Below are 26595 nucleotides of genomic sequence, written 5' to 3' on the forward strand. Positions count from 1 at the left end.
TCTGATGTGCTGCAGGTTTTCCGTTTGCTGTGCTCACCTTCCCCCTTTGCCTGCCCTGACCTGCACTCTGAAAGTTTCTCTTCCCCACACATGCTCGTTCCTTCTCTTCCTTGAGAAAGTCCCACCTGATATGAAGTGGAGCAGCAGCTTAGCAAACAGCTCGGAAAAGCTTTTGTCCACGCTGCTTAGTCGCAGTCTGTTAGAGGGGCAGATCTTAATAAACTGGAAACAAATCCAACACCTACTGCCCCGTGCCAGAGAAGCTGTGTATTGTGAGCAGAGCACGCATCTCTCTTCTGCCTTTGTGCAGGAGGCCATGCTGGGCACGTATATTGCTTTGAAGGGGAGAACGTGCTTTTTAGTTCTCACAACATTCATAGATAAGGTGCTAGGCTGACAGAAGAGAGCTGACAAACAGATTCTGCTCTTCCTGCAGTGCTGTGGCTCGTCTTCCACTTTCCCATTCCCCGTACATGAACGTATTTGGTAGAGAATATCCATTGCTGTTTCTACTCTTCTCTTCTATCAGTTGAGGTGAAGCACTCCATAGTCAGCACTTTGACAGCATAGCTTTCCTTCTCTTCGCTTACAAACTTCTCATTGTTCTTTTATCCAGTAAATCCTATAAAAGCCTCTCTTAAAATTATATTCTGGCCATTTGCTGTATGTAAGAACTGAACTCTGCAGATTCCTTTATGAAGCTTTGTTCCTTTATTGCTTTGAAACATTTCTTTGGTGTGTGTTGCTCGCCATTTGCTTGTCCTTCAAATCAGAAAGCTTATAAAGACAAGGACATGAAGCTCCAAAATTGTGTCCTGAAGAAGGACGTTAATCCAGCCTTGGTTCCCAGCACAGTCAGCTGCATAATACTGAGGTATATGGTGGTGTAGCGAGAAAACTATCTCAGATATTGAAAGCCAAGTGCACGGAGGAAGGTCTCTGAAGACCTTGAGGACTGGCTGTTCAAGTTCATTCTGTGGCAGGTCCATAGGAGCCTCCTGACCTTCTGTGGTTGTTGTGGGGTCTCATAAGGTTATAGGGCTCACTCCCGAGTACCAGTTTCAGAGATAAAAGTTACAGTCCATAGTGGTGAAAGGTAGTTGAAAGATGAAAATCTTGTTACTCACTTCTGATATGAAAACTCTGGAGCCACATGTTAAAGCAAAGGAATAAAGCTCGGGCTCCAAGCATGTTTTTCATGCTAGGACCGTGCATGATACTGACTTTGTATGCAAGAGCTGAGAGTATCACCTTACCTCTCTGCTCATTTGCTAGCTGCACTGCAGGCGCTCAGGTTGGTGCTACTAAGAAACTAACTTGGTTTCTTGTCGCCTGAGTAGAGCTTTCTCCAGAGAGCACTAGCAGCTTCTGAGACTCTGTGCCCAGTTCCTCTCCATCTCCTTCAGCTCAGACAGCCTTTCTTCCCTCTTAGTCTTCTGCTTACCCTACAGACTCAGCTTGTGATTCCTCCTGCTTTTGGAAGAGGAAATGCAGGCACTTGTGCGTACAGGTACTTCCACTTATGTCAGCCTGTTCTGTGCATGACTAAGCCTCCAACCTCTGGAGCCAAGGCAGACCACCAGATTCATGATATCAAAAGGATTCTTTCCATGTAGATAGGGCCAGGCTGTTCAGACCATGCTGGTTCATGTTAACTGATGGAACCAGAGAAACCACCGTCCAGGCAGAGAATATCAGAATGAATTGCAAGAAGTGTAGAATGACTCTGTGTCCCTCAAAGTGAACCTCTGGTAGTCACTGGAGAACGCCTGGGTTCATGAAGTGACTGTATGGAGAAATGCCTCCTTTCTTGATATTCTCGGTAAATGACTGGAGCTCTGGTTGTAACTTTGCGATAGCATAGTACTTAAGTGGTTGATGCAGTGATACTAAGAGCTGATGCAGAGCTTATTAGAGTACTCCTGCAATTGCTGTTTGCAGGAAGGACTTCTTTCCACCTTAATGTAAACGTGTGGGGTACAGATTGGAGTTGATCACACAGAGTGCTTAATTCAGGTAGAAATATTATTTACTAGTTAGCGTTCTTCAAGATTTACAGTTGATGCGTATATCCACTTTGAATGTACTCATGCAGAGGTGAAAGTAGAATACAACATGGCGCTCTCCAGATATTGCAAGGCTTTTTTTTTTTTTTTTAAAAAAAAGCCGTAATTGATAGGCTGGATGTGCCCACAATGTAAATGAATGTGTGGATGACACATTTTAAAAAGCTCTTTTTACTGGTGAATAACCTCTCTTTGCTCTTTGAAGATGTCAGCAGATTGAGAAATCCACAAGTACAAAGTGCTAACCGATTTGATGGCGCAGCCTACCTTCAAGTTAGGATGATGAAAGGTCTACAAAACAAACATCTGTATCGAAATACTAGTCCTGTAGCAGTGGATTCTTAATCATCTCACTTAGATCCACTGTTGATTACAAACCTGTCTTAAAGAACCAACAGGCATCTTGTAATGCAGGATTTGGCCTAATGTGGTGATTCCAGAAAGAAGAATTCTGTGATGACCAGGGAGAAGGAAAGGACACGGAAATAAGAAGAAATAATGGAAGAGGAAGTGTGTTTTTAAAATGTGATGCTGTATGGAAGCTAGACTGACACTGCCTTCTTCTGTATCAAGTTCTGACCTGTTGAAGGATAATCACTGCTGTTGCAATTGATGCTTGCTTTTATAAGAAAAGATAGATAACGTTTGATCTTGAGGGACAGAGGGCTGAATGCTTTTGTAACGTAAGCACAGGAAAACATAGAGGATTATCAGTCATCTGAGTAAGTTGCCGGTGAACTTTGCATCCTTCCAGGTCGATGAAGACGAAAGATATAAGCATCTGTACTGCCCAGAAGAAGTTTTTGCCCTGTAGAATACTTCAAAATAGGGAATGGGCAGAACTAATCTTCTTATGTGTACCTGTAGTTTCCATAATTTTACATGGTACTAAGACAACATTCCTACAGCGAAAAGCAGCTATTACTCCATTTCTAGAAAGCTGGTTAATGAAGCTTCCATCTCGATTAGAAGTCAGGGAAGCTTTTCAGTCCCTGGTCTGTTTGTTCTATTTATGGTGGAGCTCAGCAAGATAGCAAGAGGAACAAATGAACCCCCCCCCCCCCCCCCCCAATCTGACCTTTGAATCATTTACTGTAGTTGTGGAAGCAAAGCCTCTGAATTTCCTGCTGCTTCGAGAAAATTGTTAGTGATTCAGGTGGAACAATAATGTAGTGTCTTCCCATTTGCAATGGAAAGATTTCTGTGGGTGACAAGAGGATTTGCATCCCTTTAGAGTGACTTCAGGCACTAGTATATCCTCCAGTTTTGAACTACTTCCTGCAGACCACCGTCCTTAGAAGGTAATCTAACGGGGACGAGGTCAACTTCTGCAAGAGGTTAACAGTCCCTAAAGTGAGATGGTGGAAAGATGAGAATATTTGCAGATTTAGGACTTAGTGAGGTTAAAGCAGTGACCAGCATAACTCTATAGAGTATAGGAAATAGAAATTGTGAGTTGTTCTTTCATTATACCTACATGCAGATATTCTCATCTGAGCCAAGGCTGCTTGTTTTTCTAACTACTGATAATCCACGATTCTGCTCTTTGGTTACTTGATCTTCTAGAAACCTTTTCCGGGCAGGGTGTTATTTCTGTGCTGATACAGCTGTAGTCATGTTTGTGGTAGGGCAATAACAAATGTAGGACTTTGGCTTGGGAAGCAATTCTTTGATTGGGATGAAAACATCACTTTCAACAAGATTTTCTTTGGCATGGTCTCTGTATTTTTGTGCAGATTGGCTGAGCTAATCGTTTCCTATTTGTAAGCTAAAAATTATTTCAGCAAAGCGTGTCTGCTCTCACAGATTGCTTACAGAAGAAATGAGAAACTTGATTTCAGCTGCATGCCCTGTGAGCATCAGTGGATGAGTTTTTCCCTCCCTGTTTCCTTTTACCGCTTGTTTTCTAGCAAGCTCTTGACAAACAGATGCAGCACTTGTTCGTTGTTTCAGACTTGCCCAAATCATTAGCAGTGGCAGAGTCCCCACCTCCTCCATCAAATACCAGCCTTCTTGTTTCCTCGGGGACTTGTGTGCTTCATTCTGCAGAAGAAAAGGTACCTGATGTGCAAGTGGCAAAACTGAGGACAAAATTTTCTGCTGAAGTAACGACAGCTTTTGTCAGGGAACTTTTATTCATCTCTGAAGATGAGTTTTGTGCTATTTTGCAGGTTGTGGAGCTTTCTAGGGAGTGCGATTGAAAAACTTTTCTCAAAGGTCAGGAGTAGAGTGAGTGGGTTAATAATGATATATCCCATCGCTTAAGGTTGATTTGGTCAGTAGTTCTGTAGAAAGCACTGAACTACTTCCTGTGTTACCTCTCTAGTATAAACCTTTTCTTCTTATTTTCTATTAAAAAGGGTTTTCAACAGCTGGTTTTCCTTAGGCAGCTTGGAAGTTGGTAAGCTTTTCTCTGGTAACCTGTATTTACAGTGAATAATCAAAGTGCTTCTTGAGACAGTTTAATCTTTGTCTGTGCGATTAATTCAGGCAAAGAATCATAAGGATTTAAGCACTTTTGTGATCCCGTACTTGCTGCTTCTGGTGAAGTTAGTGCAGGCTGTGAATATGCTTTGTGTAATGGAATCATCTTTGATTAGGATAAGAACATTTTGAAAATCAGGTTTCTACATCTGTTGTCCTTCAAAAGGTCCAATAAGGTAATCAAAAAGCTCCTGAATCTGTGCTAAATAAATAACTTGTCAGGGAAGCCCTTTTCCACTCGGATGTATCCTAGACTGAAGATCTCTGTGGGTATGCAGGACAGTACTCGGGCATCGTTGTAGAAGTAGGTTCATGAAAAATGGATGTTGGAAATAAAATATTGGAATGAATTTCACGAGCAGACGCAACCTAGCGTCACCCTGTAGTTAACTCTAGTTCACTTTATATCTGGATTGCTTTATGCCTAGTAGATGTCCCTATCTGGAAGAAAAACGGATTTATTTTACTTTGGAACTTTTTCTATGAAAGGAATATCAGAACTGCTGTATGAGGAGACAGAATGCTAGTATAGGTTTCAAAAATGAGTTCTGCCTACTATTACATTATAAGGCTAGTCGGATACGTTTTTCTGTCTTTTCCCATTGAACTCCTCTTTCTGTTGGGGACAAGAAACTGGGATTGAAAGGTGTAGTGCTGATAATACTAAAATATTATTAAACATACTTGAATTCCATATCCAAGTTTGGCAAGCGTTCATTTTTCCTGTTAGAATTATGATGTACCTAATTAACGGAAGATTTCTGGATGGCTTGTCAATTAAAGTATTGGTTGTAAATGTCTAAACAAAAGAATCTCTCAAAATATTTTTGTTGCTCCAAAAGTACAATGCAAAATGGTCAAGAAGGCTACAGAAACTAGTTTAATAGTACTTGTAGCCAGTCACGTCAAAATGCACGGTGAGTAGTCTTGTGGTGCTCAAATTATTGTACAAGAGTAAGATCAGAATTTAGACTTGCAAACATGATGCTAAACTGACTGTTTTCTTAGTCCCAGATGCAAACCCAAGTACAACAAGTGGGGATTGTACCAACGCAGGCAATGGCAACTGGACCAACAGCAGATCCGGAGAAGCGCAAACTGATCCAGCAGCAATTGGTTTTGCTCCTTCATGCCCACAAATGTCAGAGGCGCGAGCAAGCGAACGGAGAGGTGCGAGCCTGTGCTCTCCCGCACTGTCGAACCATGAAAAACGTCCTCAACCACATGACACACTGTCAAGCTGGGAAGGCCTGTCAAGGTGAGAGCGTGTTGCTAAAGCTACTCTTGCAAATGACCTGTGTAAGATTTCTTGCGTAGTTGTCCTTGGTGGTTCTTTTTTGTCAAGAAGATGACCGTATCTGGCAACTAGTTCTTTAACTAAACAGCTGGTATATTTTTCATTATTTTTACCCCAATTTCCATTTCTGGTCTCTTTGCAGTTGCCATTTTAGAAAACAGAAAGCCATATTTGCCTTTCTGAAGTAGAATAGTACTAATAGTAGCCTTGAAAGCTACCTTTCTTTTCCAGCTCCAGCATTACAGAAAGAGGATGTAATGTCCGCCACGTGTTTGCCTCCAACTCCCTCATGTAGAATTCACCAATGTCCTATATTTTGTTATGGCATTGTTAGTGAATCCCAAAAGTTTTTAGTTGCGTTTAGCTGTTTTTAGTTGTATTTACAGTATTGCTTGTAGCGGAGAGAAAATAGCGCTCTGAAAAATGAAATGAGTTTATTCAAAACCAGTAAACCAAGCAGTAAGCTTAATTCTATCACTTTCTCTTGTTATAGTTGCTCATTGTGCATCTTCACGACAAATCATCTCCCACTGGAAGAATTGTACTCGGCACGATTGTCCTGTGTGCCTTCCTTTGAAAAACGCCAGTGATAAAAGAAACCAACAGCGTAAGTGGTTGTTTTACTGCTGTCATATTGTAATGATACTGATAAAATGGCGTTAATCAAACATGCAGCGTAGGAATAAACTTTGACAGCGTCTTGACAAACTTAATAGCTGTAAGTACTAGTCTTATATAAGAATGAATATATTGGCGTGAATTCTCCTGTTTGATCGTTTAATGCCATTTATTACTTAAATGTACAATACACGAAAAGGGAAAGTTCTCAGATCAAGCACACACCCATTTTTCAAGAGCGTGGCCATTTGTAGCTGGCGTTTTCTGTTGAGGCAGGTCAATAGTTATTTGTGTCTAATTGTGATTCCGGTTGCAATGCAGTTTTGGATGTAGGTAGAGTTTTGGGGAAGATGTAAGCTACGTCATTAGTTTTCAAACTAATAGAAACAACTTTTATAAATTAGATCAAGGTGCTGATGATTAAGACTATCAAAAATATTTTTATAAGTGAACATTTATAGGAAGAAAGATCTGATCTGCATATCTTAATCATAAAGTGTACTTAACCCAGGTATTGATAAGATCAAGTTCCACAAGTCATAGTATTTTTGTTCATGCCTGTTTTCCATGGTAGTGCAGCTGTTGCTTTTGTTTGTGGACAGTTTCTAGTGTATTTCTTCCCGCTTACTCTGAAACAGAAAATATTGAAATTATTTTGGTAGATTTTAATTCAAGATCTTTTCAAAATATGCCAAAGTAGAAAGTCTGACAGCATGGATGCTGCAGTTTTAGTAGTCTAGGTAATGTTATGCCTAAGAATACTTAAGAGCTAAGAAGTGGAAAATAGCTGAAGGACTTGGGGCCTATAAATTTTAATTGTTTTGGAAGCATTCTGCTGATATCCATCTGGGCTGACACTGCAGTGAGGAAAGCTAAGAAACCTTGGAGGATAAGGAAAGAGCTCTTAGGTTAGATGAATTTAAGACAAAGGGGAGAATAGTGGATAAGTCTATCCAAAAATAGCTGATGAGAAAGCTTTTGTTATAGTTCATCCTCAGGATACTTTTTTCCCTCCAAAACCAAAAAAAATTAAAACCAGCAAGCTAGTTGCAGGTAATGATTTTGCTTATCTCATACCAAATTCCTCTGTGGTAAATGAGATGCTTCTTGTGTGTTGAAAGAAACAATTTGTTGCAAGTGATTAATTATTAATTATTATTAATTATGTTTAGTCTTTGAAACATGTGTTGATAATATTGCTTTTTAATGTGACATGGTTGGTTTGTACATAACATCCATACTATGCAGTTGTTCTCAAAGTGCTAACAATTTCTAGCACAACAGAATTATGTATTTTTAATACAAGCTGCTGCAGAAAAATAATTTGTGCAATGTTTGTTTTTATATCATTCATATGATTTATCAAAAGTGAAAGCATGTGAACAAAAGCAATCCTTAAAAAGATGACTTTGCTATGGGATCAATGTAGGATGTGTCTTGTCTTCAGTGAAACAGAACGATAATGGGTAAATGTAGAATTTGGTTATCTTGTTGCATGTAGGGGAAATGAATGTGAAATCTCCCCTCTTCTATTCAATTAATTGATAATCCAGCGCTAGTCACCATGAAAATATACTGCTTAGTGTGCCGAGGTGCACGCTTCTTTGTTCTGAAGTATGCCTGAGTCATATATACGACATGTTGTGGTTTGTTTGAAGGTAAGAAGCCGAACACCAACAAAAGTCATTTAGATACGATGTAAAGGATGCTGCTTTTTAGGCACCCAAGTTTGCAAAATAATTTATGTTAGCATGTGCGTTTGAAAATACCATACCTGATCAGGTGGAAACTAAGTTAGGGTAGTTTAAGACTTCCCAAAGAAAGTTTTGGTTCTCTTAGGAATAAACAATTATAGAATGTACTATTAGCTTTGGGGGGGGGGGGGGGGGGAAGGAGAAAGAGAGCAAGAGAAAGAAAGTCTACATATGGCAGAAAATTATGAGGAAAAATTTGGAATGGGAAAAAGAAATGAGAAGTATAGTGATGCTCTTTACTTCTGTCAGGCTGTCATCCTTACAGAAAGAACTGCCACGTGATGGTCATTAAAGACTGAGCCTAGAGCCTTCCATCCTGTGCTTGTCTTACCAATGTGTTTTGAGTGCCCTTGTATCTCTGCTGGGCTTTCAAGTGGCTCCTTCTGAGCGTGCCAGTCTTTGGGGAAGTTCAGTTTGGCAGTTCAGTACTTCTGAAACATTGCAATATGGTGGCTTCTTTCCACCTTCCCCATCTGAAATGATTCAGAGGCACTTATATGTAAGATTAAACATACGTAAGAGATCTTTGTACCTATCTATACATGTTTCTTTGGGGATTTCCTCTGAACGCTGCAAAAAATCCTGAGTTTTGGGTTATTACAAGGGAGTTTTTTCTTTGAAGTTATCTTATCCAAATTTCAGTGTTTGGATCCTTTGCAAGGAAAGTTTCCTGGCAGGTTTCGTGCGTACAGTTACTCGAAGAAAAAGTAATACTGAGGTAATCTTGGCCTGTCTTTTATTATAGCTGGTGGTAGTAACATGCCTTGTGAATAGGACATGTTGGGACAAATCTGAAGGACGGATTTGAAATGTCTGAGTTCCTCACGGCTCTAACAGGGTATCTCTGATTTTGGGGGGTGGATGGGGTCTGGAGGGGGGAGGAGATTCTGCCAAGAAAACAAAAGTTATTTTGCAGGTCTAAATTCTTAAGCTTTTCTTTGAATAGGCCAGCTGCTCCTGTGTTTTGAAGAGATGCCCTGAAATTGTGTACAGTGTTTCGGACTTGGAGGGTGGTTTTTGCCAGGAAGTACTTTTTTTGCTTCCTGCTTGAGCCCATCTAAATTGGACCAGATTATAAACTTTTGCAGATAGTAATTCATGTACTCCCTAGTATTGCACTTCTACTGCAAGAGTTACTTTTCTGAAGGTTTGTCTGTTGTAAACATGTTTGAGCCTCTTAGTCTTCGGTTGCCAGCCTAGGCAGATGTGTGCTGTGGCACCAACAGCTCCTGGGTACGCTGCTTCTTGTAGCCCTGCACGTGATGATCGGTGTTTACAATTTACTCTGCAATGTCATGTGTTACGTGAGGATGGCACATGCTTTGTTCCAGGATCAGAGAAGTCGGGAGTTTTTTTCTGTGATGGCTCTTCCAATTGAGGGAGGCTATAAGGTGGATCTGTGGTCGTGGAGCTGGTCTCCTCTGTGTTCTTCCTTGTAGGAGGTGTTGAAGAAGAAACAATTTAAATAAAATGCAGGGAGGGTAAAGCTGGACTGAGGAAGAGCAGATGTGAGATAACAAATCTTCATCCTAAAAGGTGATTCTAAAGAAGACTGGGTCAGACTCCAGAATATGTGAACTCAGGGTGAAGGATGGGAATCTTATGAAGGAAATGGGAATAAGGCCTGGGAGCTAGCTGGCTGAGGGACTAAGTTATTGAGCATGGACAGAAAGTGAAAGATGGTGTGGATACAGAGCGCTGAGGCCGGGAGCTGAGCCTTTGTAGAGAAGGAAGGAGGTCAGGTGCATGGGGAAACATGTCTGTTTAGGAAGAGTAAGCAGAAACCTGTTCGTCAGCACACTTCCTGTGAAAACCCAAGAACGTTTTTGGGGCTGTATATGTGTGTATGTGCTGAAAATCAGGTAGGTGATGACCTGCCAGCTAGCAGTTGCTCTGCTGGGCCACGTGGTAGATGTTTAGCCCACAGATTAAGAAGTTCCATTCATTGCTATACTGTGAAGGGTTTGGGGTTTAGTTTGATGGTTTAAAAAAAAAAAAAAAAAAAAAAAGCAGTGTTTGTTCAGTTTAGTACTGAGATTTCCTACTTCTAAGTTGCTCATGCAATCTTTATTTACCCCATGATTTTATGCATGATACAGCCTTTAATGAAACAATCACGTGCACTTAACCTTTTGTATGCGTGCCTAACTGGGTACAGGACAGACGTGGTCCGAGGTGAGTCGAGGTAACCAGTGGAATTTTTGCTCTGGCCACTTTGAGCTGGAACAGGTATAACGAGCAGAGCGAGGAGCTGCAGGGTAGAGGAGCTGAACGTTGAATAAACGTCAATACCGGAATTCTGAGGTAAAACTAGATATTTAAAACGGGCTTCTCACAAGTGGATAAACATGTTGCTGGCAGGGCAGAGGTAAGGTTAGAGAAGTGCTGGGCTCTCACAGTTAAAATGACGTTTGGAGTCTGTTTTAAATGAAATGCTAATAAACTGGGGAGGGGGGGAATCCCTCTAGAAAAACAGGGAATGCAATCTCATTAAGTCAGCATTGTCTCCTTTGCCTGCTGAAACAGGAATCCTATAGACCAGAGAGCGTGTGATCGTTTAGATTACATACTAATGTATATATCCCAGGGGGCTTAATTAGGACTGCTTAGGTGGTTCTGGAGTGCTTAACTTCTGCCTGTTTGAATTTTCACTCTTTAAGTATATAAGCACCTGTGAATTTTTCACATTGAGGTATATGAAGTTTAATTGTCTTCAAAGCATTTAGTGTATGAAGAGTCCTATTAAAGTAATGGCTGTATGGAGTTTTCATTACACTTACCACTTCTTTAATGAGCTCATCAATGTCTAAACATCAGTTGATGAACAACCACAGTAGACATTGCTCCATGTAGCAGTGGACTAATTTGATAACTCATGTTCATTTCAGTCCTGTAGTCATTTTAATTGACTTGATTTCCTATGGTATCTACCATAGAAAGGACTACATTTGCACCTGATCTGTCCGGTATGGAAATTATAATCTCTCTTCCTCCCTCTTCATGTTTGGCAGGTTGAGATAATGTCATGCATTCTTATAAAAACAAATGAACAAACAAAAAACCCACTTGAAAGTCAGATTCCTGGAAACACTCAATACAGTACGCTACAAACTGAGTTATAAAGTGTCGAAAAGCTGAGAACAAATAGAGCCGCTCATCTCCACGCTGTAGTGTATTACTAGCCCTAAGAATGTCTTGTAATAAGGTATTTCAGAGTTTCAAGTATTGAAGCAGTGTTTGGCTGTTTACCAGCTTTAGCAAGTTTTGCCTACTTGGGTAGGTTTGTGCACACGTGTGCAGCTTTGGGGGGAAATTAGTCCTTTGAAGCTGCCTCTCTGCTGCCTGTGCTCATCTCTCACGACTTGGGGGTATGTGTAGTGAACAGTACATCCGTTACTTCGCTGTTGGATCAGTTTTCCAAGAGAAGTGCCTATTTCGATTAATATGTATAGTTGTTAATAAAGAATTTTAGAACTTTTCTTTGACCTTTTAGTTTCTTATTCAAGGCAGTACCTGCACAGCTCTGCTCTGCTACAGTCCCAAAGTAGCTAAAACCAAAATAGTCTTGAGACATCATCCTGTTAGGATAGTTTTAGTATTTTGCAAAGAAAATGGTTTGTTTTTTTCTGTTTAGAATAGGCTCATTCTCCATGCTGTCACTTTTAAAATCTTTTATCATTCATCCTGTCAACTCTGACAGGTGCCCTAACTAAGTTTTTTGAAAACAGTCTTTGGTCTGGGGCAGAAATAAAAATCTGGAAATCTGATTTTGCATAATAAAACTCATCTAGTCTAGGCTGGATTGTGTTCTTACAGCTGCTCTAACAGAAGGACTGAACTTCAGCTTTGTAGCAGCTGATGCCACTGCCAAAGCTTGGCCCAAAACCATGGGCAAGAGGTAGCTGATTTCTCCAAGCACTGCCTCATTTTCTCTGTGAGCCTCAAGCCAAGCTTACAGTCTTCAGAAGATCTATGCCAAGTTTTGTTCCCCTGAAGAGCGAGAGGAATGGTGAAACACTTGGGTGTCCACAGTCTCCAGCATCACCTGTGATTGTTCGACCATCTCTGGAGATTTGCCTCCGTCTTTTACAACCAACCACTAAAGGCGGAGGTTTTCTTTTCCCCATAGCTTTTCTTATAGGAAGCAGAGAAATATCACCCTCTTCTGCTTTTCGCTAAGAAGCTTTGGGAGTTTTTAATAGCTCCTGGATGGATCCTTTGCTGCCATGGCAGCCTCTGGAGCAGCTTGAATTCCAGGGTGCCACAAGTTTTGTTCTACTTCACCTTTTTAGAGATTTCCTATTTCTTGGCTTACACTAGTGTAAAGGCATCTTTCTCTTAGACTGTGCAAGCCCAGTGTTCCATGCAAGTCCAACAAGAAAATTAAGCGATTTTGTGTATTTTGAGAATTCCAGAGATGGAGTTAGTTCTTTTTGACAGAAGGCCCTATGGAGGTTTTAAACTGTGTTCCTTCTTCAGAAGGTTCTTCAGAAAAACCAGGGCACCCTCTCTGCCCACCTTGAGTTTCAAGAAGTTGGTCCTTTGAGGAAAATAATAGTCATTCTGTGGCTATTAGAGCTAATGAATTTCCAGTTCCTGGTGAATTTAGGTCTTGTGATAGGTTTACGTGTTCATTAAATATTATTGCTGAGGAGGAATTTGCCCCTTATCTCTTGCAGAAGATGAATGTTAACACAAGAAAATATTATGGTCTTACTAGCCGTTGAGGAACCTTCTTGAGAGAGGAAGGGAGCAAATATTGAAGCCTTTCTTGTAGAGCAGTTTCTTGACTGGGTTGTCTGGAATCTAATGGTTGAGCTCATGCTTTTTTTTCTTCCTTTTTTTTTTTTTAATGAAACTGATAGGAAGTCAGTCAGCTTTCAAGCTTCTGTTTTTGTGCTAAAGTTGGTTGAAAACGATCGGTGAGTTCAAAAGTTATTACAAGTGTATCTACAGTGTTATAAGCATACACAAGTCTTATTTCCTTGGTAGTCTCAGCGTTGAAAACATAGTGGATCGTCATGGAAAAACAGGGGAATGTTTTTTTTCATTTGTTTGTTTGTTTTTTCTGAAAATGAGGATCTCCTGGAGTATATTTGTTTGTAGTTTGTTGACAAATTAAATGCAATTGAATTCCCATCTGGAGAGGGAAAAGCTTGGATTCAGTGATGTGTTTTTTCTCTTGGTTAAAAGCTGAAAGCGTATGTGTATTTTTCAGTGATTCTCTCAGCTTCGTTGCTGCAAAGATGTGAGAAAGCCTAGATAATGCTGTTAATGTCTTGGAAGGCCTGTTTCCACGAATTTGTTTCCAACCATGTGCCTCTTTTAATATTCCAATACAATAGCTATTGTTGCTATATTAAAAGCTATTGTTGCTATATTTAGATTAGAGATTTGTAGCACGCATTATATCTTTAATTGCTTGGGGAGAGGGGATGAAGTACATCCTCCTTCTACCAGAGTCTCAGTTATCAGTGTGCGCTGTCTCCATAGCGAAGGATATGCTCCATATGTCATTCCCAATGGAAAATGTTATTACTTGGAATGGCAGCTAAAGTGAGGACTGGAAAGCAGATTTTTTTTTTTTTTTGCAGTTCTGTTTTAGTAAAACAAGCTTTCTGCTGTTTCCATTTCCTGTCTGAAGTGGAAATGACTCTTCCATACATCTGCATGGTGAGAGAGTTTGGTTGGTCGTGGTGGTCATATAGGTTAATGAGTACCTGAATAGTGATCTTCTAAATCGTTCACCAAGAGCTGGAGCAGTCTCACCCCCTCCCTCCCTCTCTTAAAATTGTTTCAAATTTTCACAATCGGAAACCCATCAGTGTTTTTCGTAGGGTTACAGGGCATCTCTCTGGGATTCAGAGGATTCATCTAGTGACTGCTCAGAATGAAAATTTCTACCAACAGATCTTCAATATTACCTTTGTGTCCAAGGACACAGTATTTCTGCTGAACTCAGGACCTCTGTTCTGGAGCCAACTATTTTGACCTGAAATGGGATGGAGGAGGAAAGTGACAGAATTGCTTTTTTTCCTGGTGTACTCTCCCAAGCATGACTGTTCTATTTAACTTTGTTGGAGCCTTTACATTATGTACATTCTAGCAATTACAGGCTTATTTGCCCATGTATAGCACTTCTCTCTAGACTGCGTGTGTTAATTGCTAGGGTGGTTTCTGTAAAAGCAGATTAATTGCTAGAGTATCCTGTAGAATCAAAGGCTGAGTTTCTCTCCTTGGCATCTCAAGTGTCATTCAGTCCTTTGGCAGAAAAATGCTTACTGTATAGTGATATGTGCATTCTGTTGTTTCTTGAAAGGATTTGTTTTATTATTTGTCCTCGTTGATGTGATTCAACTTTCTCCTATACCTTTTCTTTTTATAGCCCTTTTAGGGTCTCCAGCTGGTGGAATCCAAAATTCTATTGGTTCTGTTGGAACAGGCCAGCAGAATACTCCATCGCTAAGTAATCCTAATCCGATTGACCCCAGCTCCATGCAACGAGCCTATGCTGCCCTTGGACTGCCATATGGCAACCAGCCACAAACACAGTTGCAGCCCCAGGTACAAGGCCAACAACCAGCACAGCCTCAGGCTCACCAGCAAATGAGGACCATTAATGCATTGGGTAGGTGGAAGAAAAGCAAGAGGAAACTAAGTTGAAAAATAAGCTGAGCTGTAGAATTTTTAGGACAGTTTAGTATATCACTTGATCAGAGTAGTGACTTTCAGTTCCTGTTGATCAATGACATGAAATGATACTATTGGAGCACTTCACCTTGCTAGATTTGACTATTAGAAGGCTTTGTATATATTGTTTCTGCCAAATGGCAGTAATTTCATTGTCTTCTCAAATGTGGTCAGTAGCTTAATCTCATCCAACACATTCAGCTGTAATTCCTTAAGTCTTTGGGTTGGTTTAACTAAAGTGGTTTAACCAGCAAGTGGTTCACCTATTCTAGCAGATTATTCTATCTCGGGGTGCTATCTTCCTCCTGATACTTAACTGGTAATGTTACATTCTTTGTAGCTTATTGAACTTAGAGCTAACAAATTTTAAATTTAAACAGCCACATTTTTGTATAAAAATCATTCAGCCTGAAATTAGTTTTTGATTCTATAGTAGTTAAGGATGTGCACCATAGCAGATATTAATGTACAAGTATTTATCTGATGCACTGTTTCTTTGGATTCATAAAGTACGATTTTTGCTATTTTATTACCAAATTATGAACCGGGTACCAGTGATGTTTAATTTTTTCCCAAAGGAGCCAACCAGATGAACCTTCCCGCAGGAGGAATAACAACAGACCAGCAAGCTAGTCTGATTTCTGAAACTGCTCTTCCAACATCCCTTGGGACAAATAAGTAATGCACACGTTTTCATTCTTGCTCAATTAAACATTTGTTTACATGCTTTATTAATGTAAATAAAGATATTGCCTTAAAAAAATTACCGTATTGTCACTTGAAATACTCAGTCACACCTATGGCTGTGGTGTTCTTTCCCTGTTTCAGTTCTACACTTACCACTTATTCCCCAAAGAGTCCCAAAATATTTAGTAGCTTTAAATGAATTCCCAGAGGAAGATTATTTTGGTTTTTTTGTAAGTGTATAAACAAGTACCTTAACAGTTGCAATTTTTTTTTTTATCACTCGTGTATGTCGTGTCTTGTAAACTCCTGAGCTTTGTTGCTCTATGCTTCCCAGTTTGGTGATCTCAGTTTCACTTACAAAACGTTTGATGCAATACCTTGAAGTGATGAAAGCAATTACATAAAAATAACCTCAGGCGTGAAACATACAGCAAAGTTCTGCGCTCTTATACTCTAACGGTCCTTTTTCTTATTATAGCCCACTAATGAATGATGGCACAAATTCTGGCAATGTTGGAAACCTCAGCTCAATGCCAACAGCTGCACCTCCTTCTAGTACTGGGGTGAGGAAAGCATGGCATGAACATGTCACTCAGGACCTGCGCAATCATCTAGTGCATAAACTGTAAGTATTCACCAAGGCCAGATATTCTCCCCAATATTTACAGTAGTAGAACTACAACACTGACGTTGTTTTGGTGGAAAAGTTGATTCTTAACTATAACTAAGCAGTGAGTGTTCTTCTAACCGATTGGAAAACATCGCATAAGCATATCAAACTGTCTTGCATCTCACTTGAGATACTGTTGATGAGAAAGTTGCTCTCAGTAGTGGTTCCCTGGCACTGGCCCATTGAGGATGTGCTGTTATCTTTAACCTTTCTCTCCAGTTCGTTATTCCATCGCGTTAACAGACAGGGCGGGCAGTTTGTATTGCTAATAAACGTGCTCTGCTGTAGTAAATAAAAGTATTTAGTCTCTAGACTGGCAAACCTCACATGTTTTCATCGTTAAGCTTGCTTTAATTTTGTGGAGAATAGTTTGATATAGATTTTTTTCTTTTTAAACAGTTTTGAGATACTTTACTTAATTCTGACCTATGAAGAAACGTGTAGAACGAACACTGTAAAGCTGAATAGAATTTTTAATTTTTTTTCTGAAGAAGACTTTTTCCCTCCTCTCATTTTCCTTTCCTGTAGTGTCCAAGCCATCTTCCCCACTCCTGATCCGGCAGCACTGAAGGATCGCCGCATGGAGAACTTGGTGGCTTATGCCAGGAAGGTGGAAGGAGATATGTATGAATCTGCTAACAGTAGGGTATGTTGCTTCAGTCCAGATATCCAGCATATTTTGAAGAACTGTGGTATCACAAAGCTGAAAAACATAATGAATACCACAAAGAATCATATCACTGTTCTGTTGATGAAGAAAGTCATGCTCTCTGCTAATGGCAGTGTTTGTATAGCCCAGTACTATCTGATTAATGTCACTTGAAGCTAATTCACCTCCTTCAGCTCTGTGAAAACAAGACACCATAGTCCCAGCCCTGCTTGAGCCCCCTCTGAAAGTTTGGTGGACGTGTTTGGGAATTGGAGCGCCGCTCATGGTCCTTGATGCTTCCCTGGCTGGCTTTCTCTCTTTCTGTCCTTTTTGAAGTCTATTTGTGTAAATAACAGTTTTAAAATTTTCTTATAGTCTCTGCCATTGGAGGTTTCATCCAGGACTCAGTTCTGTTGTGTTGCTTACTTTTACTAGTGCTGTTGGGGTAATTTCTTCTCTACTCAGCAGCACTTAGAGTGATTTGGCTAAGACAAATAGCTATTTCAAGTGACAAAACTGTAAGAAATCAATTTACCTGTGTTTGTCCTTGTGCGTGAGGCAAGACAGAGTTACCTGTTCTTGTTTATTAATTTTTCTCCATCTGCAATGAGGTGTCAGCTCAAATTTCTGTAACTCGGAGGGATCAAACCCCTGTTGATTGGCACACTGAGCATGCTACTTCATTATGTCACTGTGGTAGTTCCACTCCGAAGGAACCGCTCCCTGAAAGTGTTTTCATCAGGTGAAAACAGTGTTCAGAGCACCAGCACTAGTAGCTAGTGAAGATCTTAGCCAACCAGAGTCATGAGGTCAATTCTTAAATAAGATGAAGATATCAAAAGAGAGTAGTTAACCACATTCCAGGTGATACTCATCCAATAAGACAGTAATACTTCACAGAATCTGCTCTTCACAGATCAGTTCCCAAAAGAGCTGAAGAGATATTTTAAGTTTTATTTCCTACAGGCAGATGCACTGCAGCTCCACGTAAAATGCTGTTGCTGTGTCAGTGTTGGTCAGTGACAATATCATATTCTCCTTCTAGCTACCTAGAGGTGGTTTAGCAAGGAAGACGTGTGTGATCACCCTGAGAGCTTTAGAGAAAAAATGAGTATTTCATAGGCGTACCTAGGCTATCTTCATCTGTATACTTTGTTAGTAAGGATGAGACTAAGTAGACTTCTGGTTCTCAAATTAAATATCTTCTGACCTGTAGGTCAGACAAATACCCAGAAGTACCTCGTCCATTCAAACAGCTGCCTGAGCCTTCTTGCCAAAAGTCTTTTTTGTGGGAATTCCTCTGACATATTTGGCTTCAAGCAGTGAACGTGGGAGAAAGGGGTAGTTAAGACATCATAAACAATGTTTTGTGGAATTACACCTTCTTTTTGAGGAGCATCAGTTCTACTTCATGCCATTGAGAAATGGATTAGTTGGAGGGGCAATAGAAAGCAACTTGACATGGTTTTATGTAATACGTGCTCCTTGTCTACGTACACAGTAATCTCTGCATAAGCTAGTTACCTAGCTTATCTACAAGTAGGAGGTTATAGGTGAAGTTCTGGTGCAGAAAAAGGGAAGGGGCTGTAGTGCTTTTAAATTCTTTTGGACAACAGTAAGTGTCTTCAGTAATGGATTTTTGAGACAGTTGGAGGGAAGTGAGGAACTCCCAGAAATGAAGCTTCATATTGCAGCACTGGACTTTATTAATGGGATTGGTGAGGGATACCCCTCTCATCTCAGTTTTCTAACCTACAGTGGATCATACCGTAATCAGAAATTTTAGCTCAGGAGCACCAATTGGATGAAGAGAAAATGATTGTGGGATGAACATCGCTCGGCCTGTGGCCCGTGTAACACTGAGTGGTTTTAAGATCACAGGTTATCCCACAAATAAACGTAGTCTTTGGGGTTCTGTGAGGTTTTTTGCCTTTAGCAGGCACGCGTAGTTTTGTGCACTTGGCAGATGTGTGTCCAGCAATTGCTGACAAGCAAAATTGGCTCTCTTGCTGTGCGCTCTGCCTGCCTTGTTTGATCTGTTGTCCATTTGGTCTGAATAAAGTGGGCTTTTTGTCGTGCACAAACGTAGCATTTAGCATCTGGGCCTGTGGACTATTTTTCACTAATTTTCTGCCTTTGTCTGTTTTTAGATTTCCTGGAATGACTCTGTGTTGATAGATAAATTCTGCAAGCGAAGAGTGATTTCTTTTCTTTACATAAAAATTGATCTGCCTTTAACTGAAGGCAGTTGATCTGCCTGAAGTTTATTCAGCATAGCTATATTGTTGGCAGCTTCTTTCCTGTGTCTCTGGATTAGTGAATATGATTATTATGAAAATATCATTTAAAAATCATTAACACTTAGAAACTAAATTGCAGCTTCCTGTTGGTTGTTGTCCAAGCAATAGAGAACCTGCAATTCTCTCCTTTATCTGCATATCTGCAAGTCTAGTATATGTTATGGATAGTCATAAAGCCAAGTCATATGTTTTTTTCCGGAAGCTCTATTTTTTCTTACCTGCATTAAATCAGTGATGATTCTATCTCAGTTTAACTGAACTGTAAAAAGAAATAGTTCTTGTTCAAATAGGCCGGTGCGTAAATTTATTTAATTAAAAAAAAAGGGGGCAGTCTTCTGATAGAATACATTAGTTCTACTGATGTTTTTCCTGATACTGAGTTTTTGTTTGTTTATTTTTAGGATGAATATTATCACTTATTAGCAGAAAAAATCTATAAGATACAAAAGGAACTAGAAGAGAAACGGAGGTCTCGTCTACATAAACAAGGGATCTTGGGAAACCAGCCAGCCTTACAGACCCCAGGACCTCAGCCCCCTGGTATCCCCCAGGTGGCTGCTGCCATGGGCCAGGCACAGCCCGTGAGGCCTCCCAGTAAGTCCCCCTCTGTGGGGATGAGAGGGGCTGGGGAAAATAGAAGCAAAAAGTGGGAGGGTGTTTTTGTTTGTTTGAATGTTAATTTTGTTTTCTCTGTCCATTCTCCTGCTTCTGTTGCAGACGGACCTATGTCCATGCCAAACGTGCCTATGAGTCGTATGCAGGTTTCTCAAGGTATCTATATTTTCCTCTCATTGCAATTTGTGGATTCAGAATGAATATTTAGAGGAAAAGCTGATAATCTGTTTTTCTTTCAGTTTGAGGCAGGAGTGGGGGAATTAATTCCTGGGTCTCCCTTTTCCAGCATCATTCTTGCTGTTCTCTGTGCCAGGAACTGTCTCAGTGCTGTCTTACCTTAAGAACTAGCAATAGGTACTGAATACTTTGTTAGTGATTAGGAAGCAGTTCAGTCCTTTGGAAAGAAGAGAAAACAAGCAAGAATACTGTGAATGATCTGTCATTTGAAAAACATTAACTTTTGAGAGTGGGAGTTCTGACAGGTTTTTATCAGTTTATTAGCCAAAAAATACCTGTAACTGAAAACTTGCCGCATTAATTCTGTACATCGTAGAATCACTGATGATGGGCTTTCTTGATTTCTAATGCAAAGTGCATTTAAAAAGGCACTGTAGCTTGCTCGTAGCACTGCTGGCTTGCCATCGCTGCTTGAGGCTGCTGTTGGCCTCAGGGATGCATTTTCTGAAAAATTCAAACCCATGACTTCTAGATGCTGCAACTTTCCCAAAAAAGTAGCCCCTTTTTTTTTATTTCTTGATAGACTCTTAGTAGTAAATTCAAATTTATGTTGAATTTTCTTAGAGCAGTTGCATCCAGAACCTTTTTGGTTCATTTAGGTAGGAGAAAAAGTTGTTGGTGAGTATAGCTATGTAAATATTTATTTAAGCATTTCATCCTGTTTCAAAATATATGTATGTTAGATATTTCTTCCCTGGGAAGAAATTTTCTGAAGGAAAGGCACAACACCTTTTTAGCATTGCTTGTTTCTATCTTGATTTGAGACTAGAACTTGCTTTCATGTAAGCAATACTTATTTGTATCTTATTTACTTCAAGCGTTTCAGTGAAAGCTGAATAAGATGTTGATGTTTCAAGGCAAATATCTGATTTTAAGAAAACATCCCAAGGTATTATATACAAATAGCATCCTGTTGTTACAGATCATCCACACTGTTCATCTTGTGTGTGTGGTAGACCCTCTAAATTATGTTTTACCCTAACTGGTGTTCCTCTAAATATTTTTTGCTTCCTGATTTGTCTCTTAAGCTAAGTAATTTGGCTTTGAACCAAGTAGAAGGAAAATAAAATGAAGTGTAGGAGAGTTGGATTTTAGTCGTAAGAAATGTGAATTTTATTGTAGAGCATACATACAGAAATCCTGATGACTTGTTCCTAATGAGTTGTTTTGGGGGTGCATTTGCAGGAATGAATCAGTTTAACCCCATGTCCATAGGGAACGTACAGATGCCACAAGCACCCATGGGACCCCGTGCAGCTTCTCCAATGAACCACCCTGTACAGATGAATAACATGGGCGCTGTTCCTGCGGTTCGTATTTCTTGTTACAAAGTTCGTCTCAAAATTGGTTCATTACATTTAGCAGAGTTAACACTCTTATGAAAAGGCCACATCATAAAGTAGTACTGTAAATTGTAGGATAATTTCACAGAAATGTACTGAGCCTGCCAGACTCTTCTTGAGGTGCTTGTTTTCACTATTTACATGTTTTTTTTAAAAAAAAAAAAAAAAAAAGCCCATCCTTGGAGAGGTAGACGTCAGAGATGAAATATTATCCAACAAAGAGCGTTGTTCTTTCAGGAGCTGTATTTTTCTAGTATATGAACTTTCTTTTTTCCTCTGTGAAAACTTGGTTTTATTCTTAAGAAAAATGAAAATATTCTTGGTTTCACTGGATTATTTCTGTTAGCTCAGCGAGCAAAACAGAATTTACCATTCTTAATAGAGCTTTAATACTATTGCCTCTTTAAAAATAACTTCTGTCATGAATGCCATGGAACAAATGTTAATATTCTGCGTACATGCCCGGTTGCATTTGGTTTACTGAAGCAAGTCTTCCTTTAGTTTTGGTCATCTCTTATGGCCAGTTACTTTGAGGGTATTTTCCTTTGTGTGGCTATATGTTAATATCTTTAATTTGGATGTTAATTTTTAGATGGCAATGTCTCCTTCCCGAATGCCTCAGCCGCAGAACATGATGGGAGCTCATTCCAATAACATGATGGGTCAGGCTCCTGCCCAGAACCAGTTCCTGTCTCAGAACCAGTTTCCAGCATCCGGTGGGGCTATGAATGTGAACAACGTAGGCATGGGGCAATCAACAGCCCAGGCAGGGGTAACACAGGTAAGATGTATCTTCTAATATCTGGGTTATTTGCTATCTTAGTCTAATTTATTTAAAAATATATATTGTTTCAGTGTACTTGCATATCTATCCATTGTTTATTGTAGTCATCCCTGACTTTTGGGTTGCATCTGCCTTCTTCACAAGCTCTTACTTAAGCCTACGTACATGTACTAACTGGGGGGCTGTGCTTGCCTGTAACTCCTGATACAAATTCTAAAAAACACATGCTGCTGAGAATTTTAGGGAGTAATATCAAATTAGTTCATGGGACACTTCTGAACATATGCTCTTCTTGAGTGTGTTTGTGTGGATTTTAGGAGCTAACTTTAAATCGAGAGTTACAATAAAGTAGATGGGGAAAACCATTTTAAGTTTCTTTTCCTCTCTTTACTTCTGAACAGGAAATTGTTTTCCAACCGCTTGCGTTTTTTGTTACAGTAGTGGTCAGTGAAGTTAGAGTTGTGTTTCTGATGCCAAGGTATATGGCTTTCCACAGTGAGAGACTTGTTTCTGAACTCACCGAGTCAGAGTAATTTAGGTTGGTTGGGACCTCTAGAGTTCTCTGGTCCAACCCCATGCTCAAAGGAGGGCTAACACAGGTTACCCAGGACTCTGACAAGTTAAGTTTTGAGTATCTCCAGGATGGACCCTCTACAGCTTCTAAGGCCCCTGTTTGTTGTTTGACCACCTTCATGGTGGAAGAGTTTTCCTTAATGTAGTTAGTTCATTAAAACTGACTATAAATGGGCAATATAGAAGCATGTTTTAAGTCTGAAATCTTATCTTCAGGGAAATTACTAGTTGATGTAGACTTCTAAGAGTAAAATACACATCTGTATTAAAGCAGAAATGATAAATATATCTGAGGTGGAGTATTATTCTGTTCTTGTCACTAGTTATCTGATTCAATTTTTAGTAAAATATATAACTTAAAAGTCTCTACACCTCTAGAATATTTCTGTTGTTGCTGATCTGAAGGATAGATCCACAGTTTTCTTAAATATCTGGAGTAGTCTAATCAGAATTAAAAAACAAAAAAAACAAAGAAGCAAACTTAAGTATCCTGCTGTGCATTTCAATGGGGCAGATGTTAAATACACTGGACTGGTGCCCAAAACGGGGCTGCCCTAGAGTCTCAGCCTAAAATGTGAAATAGCTTGAAACCATTTTCTGTGCGAAGTCCAAACTTTGCCCAGCTAATGACATGATTTAGGGATTGTCCGCCTGCAGGTTTCCCCATTATGAGGAGATCCTAAGGATTCCCTCTCTTCTGTTGCAGTAAAATGAATGTAAAGTGATGCGCAAGACACATCTAGGTCTAGGAGCAAGGCTTTGGCTAAGAGCTGATGAAAATTATTAGAGGAATCGTAACAAAGTCATTTGCAATAGCAGCGTTCTTATACTTGTTTTTAGATGATTGCATATTTAGCCTTTCAAAGTAGTATTGTTTTAAAAGACGGCAGCGCTGCGATGTTGAGGACAGGTGGGATTCCCAGAGTTTGGGGAGATGTGTGTGTAAGAGAATCTCTCTCTCGCTCCAGCAGGGGCAGGTTCCCAGTGCTGCTCTTCCTAACTCCATCAACATGCTAGGACCACAGAGTGGTCAGTTGTCATGTCCACCAGTGACCCAGCCACCTCTACATCAGACTGCACCGCCGGTGTCCACTGCAGCTGGCATGCCACCTATTCAGCACCCGACGCCGACTGGAATGACTCCTCCTCAGCCGGCAGCACCCACTCAGCCATCGACGCCCGTCTCATCTTCAGGACAGACACCTACACCGACACCGGGTTCTGTTCCCAACGCGACACAGACGCAAAGTACACCCACGGGGCAGACTGCAGCGCAGGCTCAAGTGACACCGCAGCCTCAGACCCCGGTTCAACCCCAGTCTGTGCCAACCCCACAGCCATCTCAGCAACAGCCGACATCTGTGCAGGCACAGCCACCCGGCACTCCAGTAAGTACCAGCAAGTTGCATTTTTTTTCCTGGGTAGTGGAATAAGCATTCCACAGGAATCCTCCCTTTGTGCAGCACAGTGTTGTGAATTTATAGAGCCTGTACGTTTTATGGCTGTAAATCCTAGCTTCTACTTCAGAGCAGAGTTAACTCTTTTTTTAATATATACCTGTGTAAAAATGTGTCCGTTCAGATGTTTGCAGCGTTGTTTGAAAGAGGGGGGTATGCTGAAAGACTTTGTACCGCTCAAAGTAAAAATAGCAGCAATGTATGGAAAGATTAGGCAAAACAGGCCTATGTATAAAATTTGGCCCATATACATATATTTGGCCTTAATCAGAATCAGTCTTTTCTGAAAGTGAAACTTGAATCCTTTTGAATCCTTGCTCTTTTTTTTTTTTTTTTTTTTTCCTCCTTGTCAGAAGCAACGCGCATGTTGAATTGTTGAATGTTCAGTCTTTTACTGGGCAGGCGTTTTCTCTGTAAAAGCAGCCTCTTTGGGACAGAATTCTTCCTTGGCTTCTCCTCTGTAAAGCAGAGAGCTACGAAATGTGGTATATAGAAACTTGGCTACAGTGAGCTCCTATGTCCGTGTTCTGCACTGTTTTAGAATATCATCTCATGTCTTTTTTTGTGCTGTTCATTTTTAGTAAAGGAAAATATTTCTATATATGCAGTGTCTTTCTTTTGTACTGTTTTTACAACAGCTATCCCAGGCAGCAGCTAGTATTGATAACAGGGTCCCCACCCCTGCCTCAGTTGCTAGTGCTGATACGAATTCCCAGCAACTAGGACCAGATGCACCAATGCTAGAAAGCAAATCAGAAGTTAAAAATGAAGAAACTGAGCCAGAGACTAGTGAGACACAAGTGGAAGCTAAGACTGAGGTAAATGAGATTCTATACAGTTTAACTGAAAGCAGTGACAGATATAAAAGCACTTAATGATGTGTCTGAAATGGTGAGTTAAGGTGGCGAGAAGAGGGTAGTTACTGGAAAGTAACTGTCCTGAGGAAAGCCATGGATGGAGAGTGCTTTGACGATCTCATAAACTAATATTTTGAATGACTGAAGTTTGAGACATAGATGTAATGGCACGTCTTCCTTTCTTAAGGTGGAGGAGGATTTACAAGGATCTTCGCAAACAAAAGAAGAGGCAGACGGAACAGAAATGAAACAGGAGCCAATGGAAATAGAAGAGAAGAAACCTGAAATAAAAGTAGATGCTAAAGAGGAAGAGGAAAGTGGCACTAATGGAACCACTTCACAATCCACATCACCGTCTCAGCCCCGCAAAAAGAGTACGTACATGAAAACTGAAATTTTCTTACATACTTTGTTTTTACTAGCCTTTGCTTTCAGCAGTGTCTGTTCCTGCTGGAAGGTGTATTTTGCAGGCGTGTTTCAGCACATAGGGCTGGGAGATTAATTGATCCAGGTTATTTATTTTTGAAAGCAGGTCTCCTTTAATGGTATATGAATCGCAGGTGAGAAACGTGTTTTGCTGTGGTCTTGGTCCCAGCGATCATTTTTGCTATTTGTAGTCTTCTCACAGGTTCCAGTTTCTGACCAGAGGGACCAAGGCCGTAAGGCAGCAATTTCTGTAGAGAAATTGTACAGGGAGATCTTTATGTATGCATCTTGGCCGGTTCTCTTTCATGGGAGATCAGCTGAGATACAGTGTTCTCAGTAACCAAGAATATTCATTTCTGTGCTTTCTCATAAGAGGCTGCACTCGCAGCCTTCATACTGAGCTCTAGCTTGCATTGGCCTGAGAACGAGGTGCTTGAACTGATTTCCTGAATCTGTCTGTCTCTGAGGCTAGACTGCTTCACTAGCCTTAAACTTTAAAAAGACCACCTGTGTAGTTTTTTGTGTAGTGTTCAGTTGAAAACTTTTCCCTCAGAAATAGTTAGAACAGTTAAATTAGCTCTGTTAAGCTTATCTACAGTGTTGGCATTGGAATTTGTTTGGATGTAGTTGTGACTGTATCTGTAGCGTATATTTTTCCCAAAGGAAACATGATAGCATTGCAGATTTTGAATGGACTTACATGATTGCATGCCTTGGGTTAATAAGAAACAAATTAGATTTTTAAAGAAAACAGATAAAAGGAAATTGTTCCCTGTTGTAACGCAGGCCTTGCGGGAGCCTGCAAGATGAGATTTTGGGCTCAAAATCCTTAGCTGTTTTCCGGGTCTCTTAGCATGCGCTTATTTGGACTGACGTTTTCTGTGGTTAGCTTTTGACCAAAGGTAAGCTTTCGATATGCTGCAAACATCAAAGGAGGGAAAGTGGCGGTCCTTTTCATGACTTTTCCTTCTTTCCTTAAGAAGGAAGTTGCATATAATAGAACGTTACAGCTGCATGCTGTTCAGGATGTGATCAAGAAATTGCAAGGTTTTAAAGTTTATGCAGTGTGAATCATGAACACTTGCATA

At 40.2% G+C, this 26595-nt stretch overlaps 1 protein-coding gene across 8 annotated transcripts in view; it reads left to right on the plus strand.

Moving 5' to 3' along the window:
- CREBBP (CREB binding protein) overlaps nucleotides 1-26595 on the plus strand; it is a 103465-nt gene that overhangs the window by 44186 nt on the left and 32684 nt on the right. For 3 of the 8 annotated variants that reach the window (XM_068909196.1, XM_068909200.1, XM_068909204.1), the window contains 13 exons: nucleotides 5559-5808; nucleotides 6341-6454; nucleotides 14605-14847; nucleotides 15488-15587; nucleotides 16075-16221; nucleotides 16795-16912; nucleotides 19617-19809; nucleotides 19933-19986; nucleotides 21253-21377; nucleotides 22003-22191; nucleotides 23736-24155; nucleotides 24863-25042; nucleotides 25269-25455. In XM_068909196.1, the coding sequence (XP_068765297.1) occupies nucleotides 5559-5808; nucleotides 6341-6454; nucleotides 14605-14847; nucleotides 15488-15587; nucleotides 16075-16221; nucleotides 16795-16912; nucleotides 19617-19809; nucleotides 19933-19986; nucleotides 21253-21377; nucleotides 22003-22191; nucleotides 23736-24155; nucleotides 24863-25042; nucleotides 25269-25455 (2320 nt within the window). The remainder of the gene's footprint in view (nucleotides 1-5558; nucleotides 5809-6340; nucleotides 6455-14604; nucleotides 14848-15487; nucleotides 15588-16074; nucleotides 16222-16794; nucleotides 16913-19616; nucleotides 19810-19932; nucleotides 19987-21252; nucleotides 21378-22002; nucleotides 22192-23735; nucleotides 24156-24862; nucleotides 25043-25268; nucleotides 25456-26595) is intronic. The other 5 variants (XM_068909197.1, XM_068909198.1, XM_068909199.1 and 2 more) reach the window with 5 other exon arrangements.

This window comes from Struthio camelus, chromosome 15 (genome assembly GCF_040807025.1).
Source record: "Struthio camelus isolate bStrCam1 chromosome 15, bStrCam1.hap1, whole genome shotgun sequence".
NCBI lineage: Eukaryota > Metazoa > Chordata > Aves > Struthioniformes > Struthionidae > Struthio > Struthio camelus.